Source organism: Lupinus angustifolius, chromosome LG13 (genome assembly GCF_001865875.1).
Source record: "Lupinus angustifolius cultivar Tanjil chromosome LG13, LupAngTanjil_v1.0, whole genome shotgun sequence".
NCBI classification, from domain to species: Eukaryota; Viridiplantae; Streptophyta; class Magnoliopsida; order Fabales; family Fabaceae; genus Lupinus; species Lupinus angustifolius.
The window spans coordinates 7,521,889-7,536,148 of NC_032021.1; the positions used below are offsets into that span (position 1 = coordinate 7,521,889).

The window sequence follows — 14,260 nt, forward strand, 5'->3', positions numbered from 1 at the left end:
GACCCACTTGCTAGAGTATGAGATAAAGGGAAGATAATATAATATTTAAATTGGATTTAGTCTGATTGGATTTGATAAATCATATTGACAAAGATACATCCAATTGTCTAATAATGAAAAGATGATGAACAGATTTTATTAGATTTCTCTTCCCATTTTGTGTGGGCTGGGACACCAAAATGATTCCTCTAGTAAATAAATGCCTTGTAACCTCATGTAAACATAGAATTTTAGCATTCTTTCCTTTGTTATAGAGAATAGTATTTATGTATAATGTATTACTTCCTTCTTTCTTCAATAAAAATGACCTTTTGCTTCTCTATTAGCATGGATGAGTAGTTCTGTTAGTTTCTGCATTAACCGCTATGTCCCTTGACGATTAAGTGCTCAGTTGTTTCTTTAGCCACCCTATGAGTTTTATGGTTCAGATGCTAGTAAAATTGATATTGTGGATTTACTGGCCATAAGTTCACATGACTTAGGTAGATTGGGATTGAGAGGAGAATCTAACAACCAGACCTATATCATTTGAGCTTGTCTTAGATCACAAGAGTAGTTCTAGGACTATCGAGGACCTTTATCAGGTTTCCATTGAGAGATTGATAGAGAGACCAAGTAAGGGATCCAATTAAAGACTATACTACGAGAGTAAGTACAATTTTTCAATCTTCAATTGGGTGGCTAACCTCCACATATTCATGTAAGGATTGCGACAACAAGGATTCATCGAAGTCAAGGGATAACCTCTTCCCGAAAACAATTTGCTTATCTTAAATTCAATCTCATTATCTTTTGATTTATTTTCTGTTTATTTAATTTATTCAAGACCAACTTGAGAATAAAAGATGGAGTCTTAGAGGATTTTCTTAATGCAATAGGACTACACCAAGAGTCAACATTGAGCCCCTACTTTTACATTGTCCTGGATGTGCTTACCGAACATATCCAAGAGCCAATGCCACAAAGCATGCATTTTGAGGATGATATTTTCTTAGCCAGAGCTTTGAGAGAGCAATCAAATGAGAAGTTAGAAATCTGGAGACAAACTTTTAAAGTACATGGTTTTCCTATAAGTCGAAATAAGACGGAGTATAGGAAGTGCAAGTTTAGCAAGAAGCAGACAAACCTTACTATAGAGGTAAAAATAGGGGATCATATCATATTACAACTCACTAAATTTGTATATCTTGGGTCAAATGGTCAATCATACAAGACAATGAAAAAATTGACGAAGATATAAACCATAGGAATCAAGCGGTTGGATGAAATGATAGAGTCTTCAAGTGTGACATGTGATAAAAATGTACCACTCCATCTTAAGGGTAAGTTTTAGCACACAACTATAAGACCGACAATGTTATATGAGACTGAATGTTGGTTGGTAAACTAACAACAAGAGAATAAACTCCATATAACAGAGATACGGATGTTGCGTTGGATGAATGGACATACTAGATAAGATAGAATTATAAATAAATGCAATAAAGAAACCTAAAAGGGATGGAAATTATATCCGAATGGCTTGAGTAGTTTGTGTACTCAGCTTCTCTATTTATAATAAATGTATACATGCATAATTCGCTTTACTTAGGGAAAAGAATAAAAAAGATAATTACATAATCATATCCTAATCAATAACAAAATATATTCTAATCAATAAAAAAATTAGATAATGATAACAATAATATTGATAAATCTCAACAAGTAAAAAGTTGGAGTAACTTCTATTGTAAAAAAGATAGTAGAATCGTGTCTTAAGTGATTTGATTTGGACAAGTGTGGAGGAGACCAGTAGAAACCCCCATAAAGAGAGTAAATCAAATAAAGGTTAGTCAAATTCCTAGAAGAAGAGTGAAGCCAAGAAAAACCATAGAAAGAATGATTAAGAAAGATTTAGAGATCAATTCTTTATGAATGAACATGATTTTATGATAGAACATTTTGACATCGTTTGATCAACGTAGACATGTAGTCGACCCTACTTTATAAGAATAAAGTTTGATTTTGTTTGTTGTATCTAATCTATTCAATCATTATTTCATTTTATAATTAAATTAAATTAAATCAAATACTATTTAAGAATAATCAAGATATATCCCAGTCGCTTTGGGTACAAGTTTGAGCTCATCAGTGGACAAGTTTAAATAAAAAACCTAATGAAACAACAGGCGGACAACCATAATCCACATAAGACAAACATGCCCTCTCCAAAATCATCAGATAATTTATTCATTCAATGGAAGCATTTTGAAAAACATGTTGATTTAAATGCAAAACATATAACTCCATATGCGGGTGGTAGCAACTAAACTTGTCAAGATAAAAGACAAGACACAAACTATCCAACATACATACCTGGTCGTATCTGTCCAGTGAAGATGAGCATGTTCTCCTATTCCTAAATATAACATGACATCAGTTCCCTTCTGCTTATAAGATATTTCCTTGCTGCATGCATTGCTGATCACATATCTGAAGATTTGGACATCATTCATTAAAAAGACAGAACAAAACTAAAACACAGCTTATTAGAATATATAGCTTCTTCAACTTATATCAGCTGATGGTGCAGTAAATGTCAGATGTACAGTCAGTAACTTCATTGTAGATAGTTCCTAATTGTAACAACTAGATTTAACCGTGTCCTAGATCATTCCTGACCATTCTAGATTAGATTAACTTCCATTATATGTATCAGAATCTGTGTAGACTCATTCAGTTAATTTAGTTTTACAATACAGATCTATTTACTCTTTCCTATTTTGTTTCTCACTCATAGCTTTATCTTTCTCTCACTTTCCTTCAGTTTATTTCACTTTCTCATCACTGGAAAAACTGTTCTATGTTCTCTCACTTTATTTCAGTTTGTTTCACTTTCTCATCACTGTGGACAAACAGTTATATGTATCTGTCATGAAACCCGTCATCCTGAAAATTGGCTTTCTACAAGAGCACACATCCTCATGTGTTGAACTGAAGGATGAATAAAGCTGGCCGACACATTTACCTTTTACTTCAAATTTATTTTGCGGAAGAGGCTTTAGTCCCATGTCAAGGAGTCAGCCAGCTCAAAAGCTTTGAGCTACTAAGAGGAGATCCAGGAATATATTTTATAAATAACAATATCCATGAAGACCAGTAAGTTACCTAGGCTGTAAAGAAATTGCATTTGTCCTCCCATCATATTGTTCAACAAGTGAGTTACACATCACAGCTAGAATGAATGCAGAATTTGAAGACAAATGAGGGACAAGGACAGTACTCGAACCACTTGGTGGTAGCAGAGAAAATGGGCTTGACCATAAAGAATGTTGCAACTGTTCCTTAACATCTTCAGAAGAATATCTACTTAATTTAACAACAACATCATTTACAGGGGAATTAGGGCTTGGAGAAAACATGCATGGCTGAATGTTTTCATGCTCAAGATTATCAGAACCCAAATTTGACTGGATGCTTGAGCTCATTGTTCTCTTCAATCTTCCTAAAGAAGAACTTTGACTAGATTCACTTTTGCTTCGTTGCCTTCCCAAAATTTCATGGTAATTACCGGAAAACAAGGAGTTCCTTAAAAAACCTGGAGAGTTTGGTCTACCTTCTCTGGATGAGATGATATAATTCTTCAGATAACTACTTTGGTTATCAGGAACTTCAGCATGTAAATCATGGCTGAATGACAGCAGAGAAAGACCATCCCTTCCTGAAGAATATGTTTCCTTTTCACCTACACTATAATAAGAAGGAAGGACAAATCCCCTTTTGTTGGATTCACCCGTTGTTTCAGTTATACACAGGGGAAAACCCATGCAGTTATACAAAATAAAGGGAACAGAAAGGATGAGTTCCCTGCTACCAGAATACGCATCCATCACCTTCTCCACAGTAACATATATCGGCCCTACAAGTGAGGACGACAAAATAACTTTAAGGATGCATTCAAACGACAACACATACAAGACAGAAAAGATACAATTAAAATCAATTACCATTTGAATTATTTGGTTCAAATATCAAGGTTTCAGACAACGAAAACTTGGTGTCCGTGAACTTTGCCATTTTGCAGAAAGTTTCTAAACGAGGAAATTTAAAATCAGAAGATTTAAATTCATCAATGCAGATCTCCAATCCTAGGTCATGTGAGGGGTCAATATGATAAACGGAGGTTTCCACCTGGAAAATATAAAAAAATATAAAATTTTCAACTATTTTGTATTGTATTATCAGCAAAAATATAAATAAAAAATCAAGAAACAACCATCACAAACCTCTGACACTTTCACAGTATGATTTACCCCACCACTCTCACTAATCAACGAAATTTCCATAGGAAGGTAGTTGTTAACCATTAATGGAGCACTTAGGATCAAGTGATGAATTTGGCGCTCCTTTGTATCATTTGCAGAGCTAGTACTATTCAGCCAGCCAGATGAAGTCAAGCTGATGTTCTTAACTGATAGACAACACCGAAACGGATGACTGCTTGGATGAGATGGATAGCACACAAAGGATTTAAATGTTCCTACTTTGCTATTTACAGAGAGGAGATTTGAGAGGTTACGAGCTTCACTCCACAAATAGGAGTTTCCCATCGGCCGCCACCTTACATAACCAGCTTCAGCCAAATGTAGCGGAAGAGGTAACTGTTGCCCAGGGTGTACTGGGTCTAATAACTGAAATATTGAAATGATACATCATATAAACAATATCACATAAAAATAACAACGTAGTAACAATTAAGATTGTGGAGTAGCGGGAGAAACTTGAGTACCGTTGGTGACAAACCAAATGGAATATCAAACCGCAGCTCAAGAGGTATAGAAGTTGCATTTAGAAGTACAACCTGTATGTGAAAAGTTAGCGTATACCAAGGGAAAAGGTATGCATTGAATAAATTGAAACTAGCCTTGAAAAGGAAATATATCATCACTTTGTACATACAGTGGAGTATATTCGTATCAACTTGCTATAGCGCAGCACTGAAACATCAAAAACAACAGGAACAACGAAAGTAGGGGCTTTATTCATTCTACCATCTTCTGCATTTTCATTGTATGTCTTGGAGAAATTAACCTCAAAGCACGTAAGCCCCACTAAATCCATTGACATTGGATTAGATGCCATAGAAGTTCCTTCAAGCTGTACAATAATATAATGATGAGCAAACACATTTGACCTTTGGTCATTTAGACTATCAGAAGAACGAGAAGGCATGTAACGGGAGAGTTGCTCTTCAGCATTTTCATCCAAGTATATTGGAATTTCAGAACCTGGTTGCACATATTTTCCATGTTTTTCATCAGATATACAAAGTTCATCAGGATTGATATTCCCATGATATACATGATATATAAGAGGCACAGAAGTTAGGTTTTGTAGAACATAGGGAGCAGCACATCTTCTTGCACACATGTATTCAGCAGATGGTGAATGTAAAAGTTTGTGGGCTTCATGATTTTTTGATGCCATCAGCCCCAGCGCATCCAAGAACATTGCAGTTGTACGTGAGACGCCCTGCAAGAAACAAAGCTCCTAAGTAAAATTTACATATTCAGTAATTTTCATGGTAAGAGTTCCTCTAAACTGAATTTGTGCATGGAGTAAACAAATAAGGATGTATCCATTCTTCGATTTAATCTAAAGTGAATTTAAGTGGATGTTTGGGAAAGATTATTTCCCACAAAACGGCTTTTATTTGGAAGAAAAGTTGTTTTGGTTTAATATGATATGTTTGACAATTAGAGTACGAAAAAGTTGTTTTTTATAGGAAAAGTGATTTTTATAGAAGCTAGAAGTTTGAAGATTATTTGAAAAAGTTGTTTGATATTTTTGAAACCAAAACATTTTCTTATGTCACCCTTGTTAGTAATTTACATACGGAAGTGATTTTTTATTGCAAGGTAAACAAAATAAATAAATAAAAGGTCGGCCCAATGCACAAGGCTCCTACATGGTGAGATCTGAGGGTAGACGTACACAGCTTTACCTCTGCAAGTGCAGAGGCTGATTCTAAGATTTGAACACTAAACTCCAAGTCATCAGTCAACAATCTTACCATTGCATCGAGATTCACCCTCATAACCCATATGAAATATACTATCATAAATCGTTTGTCATGAAACGCATCTAAACAAATTCATTCTATTATAAGCAATTATAGCAAAACCATTTAACTTCCAAAGCTAATCAACCCACTAATAATCTCAAGAAGGATACATTCTTACTTGCTCAAATCATGTATAAGCTCAATTGTAGTAGCCTTATCAAATTTTATAATGGCAAGCTTAATGTACATACAAAGGAATAGCAGGTAGACATTCATAACTACTAGTATATCAAATACCACCATACAAAAAAGCACATGTAAACAATCAAGATTGAACTCTTGATTCTGACACAAGACCATGAGAAAATTTTCATTTCATACCTAAATCTAACAAAGGTGAGAAAAAAGTCCAACATTAATTGATATTCCATAACACACAACGGAATAATGATATACGAAATATCTCTTCAAGCCAATAAATCCAATCATTTAAAGGAGACAGACAGATCATTTTATGAGTAAAGAAGAATTATCAAGAAAAAACCAACAGAACTGGATTATCATTTATAATTTGAGAACCCGGTGAAATATATTTTACACTTTTCAAAATTATTGAACTATAATTCTGACCAGTTTTACATTATCATGGTAACAAGTATGCTTTATGTCGTAACTGCACATGAAAATGATCACAATCTAGTTATTTCCACAGCAGTATCATATAAGATGAAAGGTTCCTGTAAAACAAGATGAAAAACAGAGAATGTAAACTGGGATACCTCAACTAAGGATTCTGTAATATTAATATTCAGCTGAGATGTGGATTTCAGAACGATATCAGTTGAAATAGAACTGTTCAGTAGAAAACTCTTTTCTTGATCCCTTACTAGAGTTAATAGAAACTGCCAAGGCTCAATAAAAGGCTCCCATGACACCTTCAGTTTTTCAGCATAGAATACAGTCATTCGTATATTGTTGATACAAAAGCATTTAAACAATAACAGTATACACTGGAAAAAGATAATGGTGTTAAATAAACCTTTTCAATGTTATTGTAGTTAATTTGAAGATTGCCAGTGACTGAACACTCAATGTGTTTTCCACTCGCATTTGCATCGAAGAGGATGTTTCTGAGAAGAATCTCCAACTGAGGCCCATTATAGCTCCACTACAAGGAAACAAAAAGATTATAGCATGAAATCAGTGATAATGCAATATAGGGAATGTAAACTCACATGTAAAACAAATAGCTAAAGGGTTTTATTTTTATTTTTGGTGAAATGACTAAATGATCTTGAATATAAAATACATGAATGTTGGGGTCAATAGTTAGATTGTATTTGACAACAAAAAAATGAATGCTCGTGGCCCTTCTCTTCTTCAACTTCATTTTCATTTTGCTTATCCATCTCTAGCTACATTGGAAAATTGTAAAAATACTGTGCCTAAGTTTACATTTCTTGTCCCAAATTGGGTAAAAGTTGTGACAGTTTGGCAACTACTATAGAGTTAGGTTTTCAGTATTGTCACTTTTATCGATGATTTCTCGCGGGTAACATGGATCTATATTACAAAAAAACTTCGATTTTTTGTAAGTTATGTGTGGAGGTAACAACACAACTTGGATGTTCAATTTATATGTTGCGTAGTGATAATGCCCAGGAGTATTTCGTTATTCCTTTCTCTATTTTTCTTTCCCAACAAGCTAAGCTCACTGCATAGTTACCCCCAATTTGAGACTGCTTTAGCATTACCCTTATGCAGTTTCCAAATAAGTTTGACTTGATACACTTGACACTGCTTGCTCCTTGATCAGCTGCATGCCTTCATCTGTCTTGAATGGTATTACAATGTTCTATTCTCTTGGGAGTTGGGAAAAGTGTTGTAGGCCTAGGAAAGAAGGGGGTTTGGGTCTTGGAAATATGGCGTCCGGGAATATCTCTTGGGCAATGCAGCTAAGTGGCTTTGACACTATCCACTTCAGACTTCTTTATGGTATAAATTAGTTAGAAGCAAATATGGTTTGCATCCGAATGGGTAGGACAAAATTTGCAAATTGCACTATTCGTATTCTGATGCCCAGATTAATGATAGATGATTATGGCGTTGTTTGACCCATGTAGCCAACCCCACAAAGTGAGATTAAGGCTCGATTGTGGTTGTTGCTTGTTGTTGTTATTGTTGTCTGTTTCTTCTTCCAGATTTCCTCTCTTTGTGATGCCCCTGGATTTGTACGTTTTACTCATCTTCTGATTATACTTCAAACTTAGTTTTGCTTGACCAAATCCGTCTTTCCACTGACAAGGATAAAAGACTGGTCTCTTGATTCCAAGAGTCTTATTTTGCAAATAATTTTATCAATTCCTCTTTAAATCTTGTCGTAGAAAACAATTCCTTTTGTTTAAACATATCAGAAATTTAAAGCTCCTTAAAGGACAAGCATTTGTCTGGACTGTCATTCTTAACAGGATTATCACTAATAACATATTATATAAGCAAAGACTTATCCCTGCCGTCTCCAATATGTGTGATCTAAAGTTCTAGATCGGAAAATGGGACTCATGTTTTTTGCAACGATTAGCTATGAAATCTATGGAATAGGTGTTTTGACATCTTTGGAGAGAATCTGGGCCAGCTTAAGGATTTGCAGCTGTAAATTCTAATTAGCTTTTGAGGTTTTTTTACTTCATTACAGATGCGAAAATTTTGTGGAAGTGCGCAGCAGTTTTTCTGTCCTTTCATACTATGACTGGAAACGAATGTCAGAATTTTCAAGGAAACTCCTGTATCTATAGATAAGAATTGGGATAGAGTTATTTTGTTGGCTTACTTTTGCTGTTCAATTACTGGGGTAATGCTACATATAACTACACCTCCTAGATCCCACTAAATTTGAGCTTCGCACTTTAGCCACCCTTTTACTTTTGGTGTTCAGCCCATGGTTTCTGTCAAAGTGTTTCATTGGTAAATCTGCAAAGAGATTGGTCTGTCTTGCTGTTCTTGCTGGGTAGCACATCTGCTGTCTTACTTTTTGTACCACTCCATGTACCACCAACTCTGATTGGTTGAAAAAAATATTTAAGTTAAAATTGAAATTATTAAATAATTTTCTGGCCAATCATACCTCTTTGCATGACATAATTTCCTAGCTTACAACATTTTTGTTGTTTTCTTGGGGGGAATGTTGGAGTAGCACCTATTATAGAAAAGATGGTAGAGTCGCACCTTAGGTGGTTTAGACATATTTAGAGGAGACCGCTAGAAGCCCCAGTAAGGAGAATAGATTAAATAGAGGTTAGTCCAATTCCTAGAGGAAGAAGGAAACCAAGAAAAACCATAGACGAAACAATTAGAAAAGATTTACAGATCAATGTGGCTGACGCCACCTAGTGAGATTAATGAATGGTTGTTATTGTTGTTTTCTAAGGGGGATATGGATAGATTTTGAGATCATTATGCATTGTTTTTCGGAGCTTGTTGGTTGTTCTTCGATATTTGCCTCTGTAGTTTTTTTGGTGGACAATTTCTTGTCCTCCTATGTCGCAATTAGCTACCTTCTTAATGAATTTCTTCTTTTGTAAAAAAGGGATACTTCGGTCTTTCTAGGTTTAGTTTCAATATCATCTATTAATTTATTTCTCTTTTCATATGCCAACCTCATATTTAGAAATTTTCCATGTTTTATACCCATACCGGTACGAGTAAATACACCTGATTCCTTGTTAAAGCTTTGCTACAAGGATTGTTTATCTCAGATGTAAGAGTTGCATAACCCAACTCTCAATCACTTGCATCTAGAGCAAACAAAACTAAAAAACACACAAATAGCATAAAATCATACTTCTAAAGTATATTAATAGCGACCTGGATGTCAAGCTTTAAATCAATCCCTATTCAGAACCGTGTTCTAACATCATCAACAAGTAAAATAAACAAAGATAGATTAGAAAGAGAAAAAAAATACAGTAGAGAACAAAAGATAAACAAAAAAGGAAAAATAAAGCAAATAGATATTGATGAAACAAAATCATCAAGTCATGTAAGTTACCTTTCCATCTGTTAGCAAAATAGAAACCTTCCTCATCTGGAATTTAAAGGCCATATCACTAGATGAATATTGAGAGTTTCCAGCTTTGGGGATATTGAACTTTACAGCATCCAATAAATATAATGCAGGATGAGAAAGCCACACATCTGAATGATCACATATAATCTCCACTTTGTGTTCAACAGTGTTGGCATGCTTCTTAAAAAGCACAGCCTCTACATGCACCTGAATTATATCAAAAAGAGGCCAAGATGCATGTCTTCCATTCTCAGCTGTCATTATTACACTACTCATTTTTTCCATATTCAACGTCAGTAGGATATCCCTGCTATTTATGAGTAATTCAAAGCCATTCAAGTTGAATTTAACAATAAGAAATTTTGTGCCTTTTTCTTCAACCATATCAGAAGAGCCACAAAAAGGTGCCACCCTGAGACCTTCAGCAAGCTGAAATTCCACACATGGTTCTTCACTAACCCAGACAGGGATGTGAAATGCAATACAAATGTTTTCTGACCGAGTAACCAGTAAAAACACATTCTCCATCTCATGTGATGTGGAATATGTTGAGGTAGCTTCAGAATCAAGGAAACTGGAAGCATCTACAACTGCTGTTTTAACAGAATTAGCAGCATTGGAGGACAAATTCCTTGATACTGAATCCACAGGAACAGTTTTTTCCATATGCACACTAAAATGATTGAGGAATTTAGCTATCTCAGCCCACTCGGACAAGTGAAGCCAGATATCAACAGATGAAAGACAAAGGTTGAGTTCATTCTCACTGTCACAAGATTTAGAAAAGGAGATGCCAAGCACTGATGTGGAAGAGGAAGTTGAGGAGCATTTCGCTAACACAAAATCATTTGGAGAGTAAAACACTAAGGTAGTAAAACCCAAATCTAACCATTCCAGAGAATCATTCATTAAGGATGCAGAACAGATAAATTGCAAATCACCCTTGGTTATTAATTCCACAGAATCTCCTTTTCTATGACAGAAGCTTATCAACAAAGATTGAGTGCAACATTTAAGTTCTGTTAATATCACGGCGGAGTCCAACAAAGTCAGAGAAATGGCTCCATTTACCTTTAAACTTCTCTTTGAATGTAGGAATTGAAGGACATCTGATTTGAAACATTTGGATTGATCACCAACAGAGGAAAATTCCTCAATAATATCCAATATGGCCATACATCCATCAAAGAAGTAGCCATCTGTGGAATAATTCAATAGTACAATAAGATAATTGAACAATGAACAACATAAAAGTATAAAAACGAGGAAACAGTGACCAAAACAAGGAAGTGCTACCTTCTGCAATAATATGACAACTATTGATGCTTGTCATGAAACATATTGAGGGAGAAGAACTTTCACAATAAGATTCGTTTTCGTGTGGAACTCTCACCCAAATATCAGCATTTAGGGGTGCAATTAGAGGGCTGACTACAAATTCTGTATTCCGTTCAATTGTTGCAAAGCCAAGCATATCATTATTGTACAAAAGTAATGATACGAACAAGTCCCTCCCAAACACATTTAAAGATTTATTTCTTTTGCCAAGCTTATGCATAGGAACCGAAGATTCAGGAGGGATGTTCTTTAATACATCATCAAAATCACAATTCTCAATGAAACTACAATAAAGTTGCTGCATTTCAACCTTAAGAAACTGATGCTCATTACTTTCCACTGGCAAAATAAGAGTCGAATCCAAGATTTCAAACTTATATGTAATGTTCATATCATTTTTCACATTTATATCACTCTGCTCTTCAATAGTAAACTGATCATTTGAATAACCACCCCAATCAGATAATGAAAAGTAACCAATGATAATTGAGAGATACTCAGAGGGTAACATACAGTAAACATGCTGTACGCTGATGCTTACTTCCAAATCAGCAGTTGAAGATATGTTCTGTCCTTTTTTTACCCGTACATTTAAAATGGGAGATAAGTTTGATGACGAAGGACCCCATAGATAATCTTGGAAATTTCTGGACCACCAAGATGACGTAAGAACCAATCCTTCAGAAGATGACAATATATCAATACTGTCTTCACAAAATAATATAGAAGATTTACATGTAGGCACCAGCATTGTTCCAATGATGCATGACGAGTCGTGGAAATGTGCTCTTAATCCATATAGGTGCAACTCAGCAGAAAAAATATTAGAGATGCTTGCAATCCCAGATTCTAGATAATATCCAAAACCGGATTTGGATTTTGAGGGAGAGTCTTGAAAAAAGTTGGACCCCTTTCTCATATTGATTTTGGAACTTTTTATTTTTCTGTCCCTCAGAATAAAACAATTTCTCCAATCAGGAATGGGATATATGAGTGAACTCTCTAGATCACCAAGAGAACCAGTATTATAAATTGTAACAAAAGGAAAGTGATCCATTGGAATACAAGCAGAATCAGAGGAACCAAATTCAAAATAATTTGAAAATCCAAACTTTTGCAAACCAAAACTAGATAGAATTTTTGAAATATCAGCAGTATTACAAGCAGAGGACTTCTCAAACTGGGTACTAAAGGCAGACAACCTATTACAAAACCCAACAAGCAGACCAACAACATGGGGGTAGCAGTGGATATCAACATTGTGGAGGTGTACAATGAACTTATGACAAACTAAATCACTTCTGGGAGATTCATAATGCATGGCAAAGCATGCATCAGCCAATATAGCTCCATCAGAATATTGATCAAATTCAATACTTGGTCCGGGAACACAGTCTTCTCCAACTGTAGTACTAGGAAAAGAAAAATTCCCTGATAAGAGCACTAAACTGCTGTCTTTTTCATCTTTCATTTTATAAGCACAGACTGTTAAAGACTTCATGCTGAGATCGAACTCTTGAAATTCTGTAGAATCATACCTGTAAATAGTAAAATAAAATACAAAGATTTGTTTTCAGAGAACATCAATAATATGCTTTGTCATACAAGTAAAAAGAGAGCGGACCAGATAAAGATAAGTCATCATACAAAGAAAAAAAAATCAAATAGTCAACCAAATCAAGGACCACCTGAAAAAGAAAGGCGAAGTGGTGGAACTCAGGAAACTTTATAGAACTAAGTAGCGAAATGAAGTACATTATTAAGGTAATCTATTTTGCTTTCAGAAAGGATGAATTCATGCATGGTCCATTTGTCTTATTGTTTACAAGTCTTACATGTTCTCTTAACTCTTTTTCACAGCCAAAGAAAGTATTGGCAGAATTCCAACTACAAAACCTTCGGAAATTTTGGGCACAATAATAATAACATGAAAAGTGAACAATCGATGAACATGGTTATATTTATGTACAATCTAATTGAAAATTCAATTTATGATATTGTTAAACCCACATCTATCAAATAATTTTATTTACGGAAGCTAACCTCAACCAGAGAAACACATAAAACAAACTTTAAAACACAACGTTTTGTGTGCTTAGTAAACCTGAAAGAAGTCATTTGTGTTAATTGTTTTTTATAAAAGAAGATTAATCTTGCTAATAATTGTAAAGAGAGAAGGAAAGAGAAAGGGAGAGAGAAGTAACTTTAATTTTTATTAATAAAAAATTAGTTACAAAAAGAAGGGAGAGGTATTTATAATTAGGATAGATGAGATACTTATCTGTATACCTAACTAACTTTACACTAAACTAACAACATAACAACTGACTCTTAACTCTTACTACACTTAGTACTGTTCTCTGATATACCCCCTTGAAAATGAGGGTCCTGAACCAAGTTTAAGTAGTCTTTAACTTGCAACTTATTTTTTGAGAGCGATAAACTTGGTATTAGACATAGGCTTAGTTAGAATGTCTACTGTTTGAAAATTAGAGGGCATATGTTACACTCTGACAAAATAGAGGTTTAAATCAATGTACTTAGTCCTTTTGTGTAGATCAAGATTATGTGGCATAGCAATTGTACTGAGGTTGTCACATGATATAGTGGGATCATTGTATGAGAACTCCAACTCACTTGGAAGAGATTCTATCCACACCATTTCTTGAGAGCTTAGTGCTAGACTTCTTTACTCAGCTTTTGTGCTAGACATGGAAATTGTATATTGTTTCTTGGGCCACAAGTGACAAGATTAGAACGTACAAATAAGAAAGCAGTAAAAGTTGATTTCCTATCATTTAGGTCCGAGGCCC

The 14,260-nt window shown here is 34.7% G+C and overlaps 1 protein-coding gene across 4 annotated transcripts in view; it reads right to left on the bottom strand.

The window, feature by feature from the left end:
* Positions 1-14,260, bottom strand: part of LOC109325218 — a 71,455-nt gene that overhangs the window by 9,687 nt on the left and 47,508 nt on the right. For all 4 annotated transcript variants that reach the window (XM_019557421.1, XM_019557423.1, XM_019557422.1 and 1 more), the window contains 10 exons: positions 11,406-12,985; positions 10,092-11,308; positions 7,083-7,211; positions 6,823-6,978; positions 4,939-5,511; positions 4,769-4,840; positions 4,266-4,670; positions 3,987-4,170; positions 3,148-3,898; positions 2,356-2,472 (listed from right to left, as the gene is read on the bottom strand). In XM_019557421.1, coding sequence (XP_019412966.1) covers positions 2,356-2,472; positions 3,148-3,898; positions 3,987-4,170; positions 4,266-4,670; positions 4,769-4,840; positions 4,939-5,511; positions 6,823-6,978; positions 7,083-7,211; positions 10,092-11,308; positions 11,406-12,985 — 5,184 coding nt within the window. The remainder of the gene's footprint in view (positions 1-2,355; positions 2,473-3,147; positions 3,899-3,986; positions 4,171-4,265; positions 4,671-4,768; positions 4,841-4,938; positions 5,512-6,822; positions 6,979-7,082; positions 7,212-10,091; positions 11,309-11,405; positions 12,986-14,260) is intronic.